The sequence below is a fragment of the Scylla paramamosain genome, unplaced genomic scaffold (assembly GCF_035594125.1).
Source record: "Scylla paramamosain isolate STU-SP2022 unplaced genomic scaffold, ASM3559412v1 Contig41, whole genome shotgun sequence".
NCBI classification, from domain to species: domain Eukaryota; kingdom Metazoa; phylum Arthropoda; class Malacostraca; order Decapoda; family Portunidae; genus Scylla; species Scylla paramamosain.
This window is the reverse complement of record NW_026973706.1, coordinates 401,501-407,500: the sequence shown is the minus strand read 5'-3', so window position 1 is coordinate 407,500 and position 6,000 is coordinate 401,501. Positions and strand designations below refer to the sequence as shown.

Below are 6,000 nucleotides of genomic sequence, written 5' to 3'. Positions count from 1 at the left end.
TAACATTTCTGCATTACTGACCGGAGAAACACCCTTGAGAACCCTGCTACCTGTATTTGAAAGTCTATAGTTGAAGTTACTGTGGTTTTCAAGGGTGTTTTTAAGGTTAACATTTGTATATTACTAATGAGAGAAATACACTCCCAAACACACCCACATCTCCTAAAACCCAAAACACACCCAAACCTATGCAAAACTCCCCAAAACACTCCAAACACACCAAAACACACACAAACCAACCCAAACAGACACCAGAACACACTCAAACATAATAATTATAACTATAATAATTAATAATAATAATAATAACCATTCCTTTCCTGTCTTCTCCACTCTTTCATTCCTATCATGCCCTAACTCAGTCAGTATCACTTGCATCATCTCATTCCTGTCTCTGGCATACTTCACACACTCCAGCACCACATGTTCCACCGTCTCATCCTCTCCCATGTCACATATCTGACACACTTTGCTGCAGGACTCAGACCACCTGTAACTCCTTGCATTCACATCCATACACTGTGCCCTCGCTCGGAAGAGAAGATCACCGCCCAGGCTTCCATCATACCACCTTTCATACCTCGAGGCCTCTTTCTCCTTGTACCATTCCAGGGTCTTCTTTCTTTCCATTTCATTCTTCCATTCATTCAATCCCACACATTTCACTTCTTTGTCTATCTCATTCTTCCATTTTCTCACATCCCATTCGGCTCCCACTCTGCCTCCTCTTGTTACCACCCATTCACACTCATTTTGATTCCTCCCAGCCATTCTTATCGCCCACACCACTTGCAATTCATTCCTATCTGTCATTCTCATGCATCTCTTCCTCCATTTGCTTCCACTTTCATTCCACAGGTACACCTTCCTTGCTATTCCTGCATCATCCATTCTCTCAAGCCTAATCTTGTACCTAAGTGTGGCTTTTGTGAGTCTTTCTCTAAAGGTGCTCCATCCCATGTCACCTCTCAAGGCTTCAACTGCTGTACACCTCGGTGCACTCAGTGCCATCCTTGCTACTCTATTCTGGCCCACTTCTAACTTATCAATTTCACTTTCATTCCATGCAATCACATCCATACCATACATTATACATGGCACAGCCACACTCTTCCCCACTTCTCTCAACACATCATACTTACTTGCTCTCATCCTTGCCGCGCTTCCCAAGCGACCTACCCACTGGTTTAGCATACTTATCTTTTCATTCTTTGCCTTTGCACACCCACTAGGACTCATCCACATCCCTAAGTACTTGTATTCTTGCACCTGTCTCAACTCATTCTCTCCAAGTCTCCATACCACATTACTTTCATCCTCTGACCTATTCACAATCATTACTTTGCTTTTCTCACTGCTAAACCTTACTCCAAAGTCTTTACCATAGCCATCAACTACATCCAACAAACTTTGAAGTTCATCTGCCGATTCACTCATAACAACTACATCATCTGCATAAAGGAGCACACATACTTTATCATTCCCCACACTTACCCCTACATTCATTCTTCTCATCCTGGCTGCTAGCTCCTCTGTATACAGGCTAAAAAGGGTTGGTGACAATATACAGCCCTGCCTAACTCCTCTCTCACTCTTCACCCAGTCTCTTTCTATGTCTCCTAGTCTGTATCTAGCTCTTGTGTCCACATACATACTTTGCACTATGTTAACTATCTTTGCACTCAATCCAATCTTTTCTAAGACTCTACCTAGCATTTCTCTGTTCACTCTATCATAAGCTTTCTCTATATCCAGAAAACCTAGGTACAATTTACCCCCATCCTTCTTTTTCTTCTCAATCATTTCATTCACCACAAACATATTGTCCTCAGCTCTCCTATCCCTACGAAAACCATTCTGTTCTTCACCCAGCAATCCAGCTCTCTCAATCCATTTACACAGTCTCTCATTCAACACTGCACTGAAAACTTTACCTATTGTATTCACTAATGCAATTGGCCTGTAGTTCTTTAGATCATTCTTACTCTTAGATGCCCCCTTATGCAACAGACACACTCGGCTCTCATTCCACTTTCTTGGCACTCTCTCTTCATCCCACACTCGGTTGAATAACTCAGTCATTCTGTCTATCACTACCTCCCCACCATTCTTGTAGAACTCATAGGGTATATCATCTGGACCTGCTGCCTTGCCATTCTTCTGCCTTCTCACACACCTCTCCACTTCATCCCTACTGATTCTTTCATCCAGTTCATCTGCATTCTTCCTTTCCAGTGTTACACATCCTTCTCTCACACTAAACATCTCACCTACCCCACCTACTTCTTCCCAGAACCCTTTGATTGCCTCCCTGATTCCGTCCTTCTCTGTTATAACTACACCCTCCACACCAACACTGCCTGACATATTCTCACCTCTCATGAACTTCCCGTGGGCGCCGCAGGACCCCCACCACAGCCAAATACATCTTTTCTTCTGCTGCCCTCACTGCTTCTTGATCTTGATCTTGATGGTACAGATCTTGATCTTGATCTTGATGGTACAGGTGGCACAGGATCACTCCTGAGCCAGGCCTTTGGATCGGCAACTCCTGTAGAAAGGGGGAAAAAAAAAAAAGAGAAACGAACAGCATCCTCTATCCTAATTGTTCATACACCTGGCACGCCACATTCTCTCCAGAAACTCTTTCACCGCCTCAATCATCCTTTCATTCGCCTCTCTACACAGTCCCAGCAACACCACCATCCATTCCTTTCCTGTCTTCTCCACTCTTTCATTCCTATCATGCCCTAACTCAGTCAGTATCACTTGCATCATCTCATTCCTGTCTCTGGCATACTGCACACACTCCAGCACCACATGTTCCACCGTCTCATCCTCTCCCATGTCACACATCTGGCACACTTTGCTGCGGGACTCAGACCACCTGTAACTCCTTGCATTCACATCCATACACTGTGCCCTCGCTCGGAAGAGAAGATCACCGCCCAGGCTTCCATCATACCACCTTTCATACCTCGGGGCCTCTTTCTTCTTGTATCATTCCAGGGTCTTCTTTCTTTCCATCTCATTCTTCCATTCATTCAGTCCCACACATTTCACTTCTTTGTCTATCTCATTCTTCCATTTTCTCACATCCCATTCGGCTCCCACTCTTCCTCCTCTTGTTACCACCCATTCACGCTCATTTTGATTCCTACCAGCCATTCTTATCGCCCACACAACTTGCAATCCATTCCTGTCTGTCATTCTCATGCATCTCTTCCTCCATTTGCTTCCACTTTCATTCCACAGGTACACCTTCCTTGCTATTCTTGCATCATCCATTCTCTCAAGCCTAATCTTGTACCTAAGTGTGGCTTTTGTCAGTCTTTCTCTGAAGGTGCTCCATCCCATGTCACCTCTCAAGGCTTCAACTGCTGTGCACCTCGGTGCACTCAGTGCCATCCTTGCTACTCTATTCTGGCCCACTTCTAACTTATCAATTTCACTTTCATTCCATGCAATCACATCCATACCATACATTATACATGGCACAGCCACACTCTTCCACACTTCTCTCAACACATCATACTTACTTGCTCTCATCCTTGCCGCGCTTCCCAATCGACCTACCCACTGGTTTAGCATACTTATCTTTTCATTCTTTGCCTTTGCACACCCACTAGGACTCATCCACATCCCTAAGTACTTGTATTCTTGCACCTGTCTCAACTCATTCTCTCCAAGTCTCCATACCACATTACTTTCATCCTCTGATCTATTCACAATCATTACTTTGCTTTTCTCACTGCTAAACCTTACTCCAAAGTCTTTACCATAGCCATCCACTACATCCAACAAACTTTGAAGCTCATCTGCCGATTCACTCATAACAACTACATCATCTGCATAAAGGAGCACACATACTTTATCATTCATTTCTATCACTGCCTTTACTGTCTCTTCAGCGTATTGGAGTCCTCCATCTTGATCTTGGTTTTGATCTTGATGCTACAGGTGGCACAGGATCACTCCTGAGCCAGGCCTTTGGATCGGCAACTCCTGTAGAAGGGGGGGAAAAAAGAGAAACGAACAGCATCCTCTATCCTAATTGTTCGTACCTCTGGCACACCACATTCTCTCCAGAAACTCTTTCACTGCCTCAATCATCCTTTCATTCGCCTCTCTTCACAGTCCCAGCAACAACACCATCCACTCTTTTCCTGTCTTCTCCACTCTCTCATCCCTGTCATGCCCTAACTCAGTCAGTATCACTTTCATCATCTCATTCCTGTCTCTGTTCTCTTTCCAATCTGAAGTTCCTCAGCTTCCCAGTCATCTCAATTATACTGTGGCTTAGGTGGAGGTGGGTGAATTTTTATTGTAGTGGAGTTTGATAGCAATTCCTTCTGCTGTTATAGGTTTGATGGAAATAAAATAACATTAATCTGTAGCATATCTATTTACTGTGTGAGCTGATTGGAATCAAACTTATAAATTTCATCACTGAGAGAAATAGCATTTTATCTCTTTGGTAAGACTAGTTCCTTTTGAAATACAACTAAGCATGAATACTTCTATTAATTTTAAATGACTGAAGGGTTGATTAATAATGACTGTCTTTCAGGTGATAATTGGACAGCAGCAGCAACAGACTCGCATCTTGAACCACAAGACAAAAACCTCCATGTCTTCACCAATAAGCTGTACAGGATCATACACCAGACATCAGGCAGCTGAGAGTGAAACGAAGAGTGGAACAGACACGTACAGTGAATGTGAGAGGATGAAGGTGTAGCTCATGTGGTGCCCTCATTGAGGGATTGACATCTAGGTGCAAGAACATCTGCATCAACGGCATGCTACAGGTCATCTTTGCCCATGTGGTGCAAGGCTGCAGTGACTACAATACTCCTCTTCTTCAGTCACAATCTGAAAACAATCACTCAATCACTACCCTCTTCAGAATATATTAAATCTGAATTTTTTTTGTGTGAATCCTAGATATAAGACGATTTTCAGCTGTGAATCTCAATGTATTTGAGTTTAATTCCAAATTATTCACAAAGAATGATGACAAAACCTTAAATTCGATTTAGGCATCATGATGCAATGGGGAAACTTTCAGGTGTGTGTCAAATATCACACTTTCTTCACACAGCAGTTCCTATATGTATGTACATGTTCAATTTTACTAAATTAGCATAGAGTGTGTAAAAGATTTAATCAAAGATTCTGTAATGACATACCCACAAGGTCAGTTACATGAGTATCTCAACTAAACCACAACACAAAGTAATATACAAACTTCCAGTCTGGAGAGAGGCTCAGTATCTGAACAGTAAATCCACTTGAAGGGACCATGGTTGATATCTGCTTCATGAAGTCTCTCCCAGATATGTACTACTGTTGTTGATATATATGATGGCTCACAAATCATTTGCCCATACTTTATCTGTATTCTCTGTGAAAATGTAAATGAAATAACTGACACAAAGTTATTGAGAATGCACACAAAGTTATTGAGAATGCACAAAATTCAAACTCATTTAAATACACACACAGTACTTAAGTGATTCCAGATCCTGCTGTAAGAGCCCCCTCACTCAGAGTACACCTGCAGACTCCTCAGAGACAAGGCAATAGGGACCAGACAGCACTGCTCCATAACAGCCTTGGTGTGCAAATTCAGAGCCACTAGGAAGTCTCAACTCACCAAGGCTCTGATGAAAATTTTGAACCTCTGCAATGATTACTGGCATTAGACAAAAGAAGAGTAATGTTCATTGACAGGAAAGCTCCTTCAGGACAAAGTTATCATACTATAATTCTAAAATACACTGCAGGTGGTAAAACATCCTGATGTGTGTGTGATGGTGTCATGTTCTTTTTAGTTAAACGTTATAATGAAGGAGAGTAAATGCAGTGATTAAGGGAGGAAATCCATTGTCATTATGATTTTTTCCATGATACTTAGTGACAGAGGAATAAATATGAAAGAATTGCTAGAAGTCAAGCTCAGGTGAAATTTGAAATTCAGAGGCATGCCTTCACCGC

General features: G+C 42.4%; 1 protein-coding gene across 24 annotated transcripts in view; it reads right to left on the bottom strand.

Annotated features, from left to right (window-relative positions):
* Window positions 1–6,000, bottom strand: part of LOC135098042 (uncharacterized) — a 35,211-nt gene that overhangs the window by 3,428 nt on the left and 25,783 nt on the right. For 15 of the 24 annotated variants that reach the window (XM_064000247.1, XM_064000231.1, XM_064000237.1 and 12 more), the window contains 4 exons: window positions 5,505–5,686; window positions 5,252–5,407; window positions 3,871–4,875; window positions 2,376–2,551 (listed from right to left, as the gene is read on the bottom strand). In XM_064000247.1, coding sequence (XP_063856317.1) covers window positions 2,376–2,551; window positions 3,871–3,882 — 188 coding nt within the window. In that variant the 5' untranslated portion in view covers window positions 3,883–4,875; window positions 5,252–5,407; window positions 5,505–5,686. The other 9 variants (XM_064000226.1, XM_064000251.1, XM_064000250.1 and 6 more) reach the window with 7 other exon arrangements.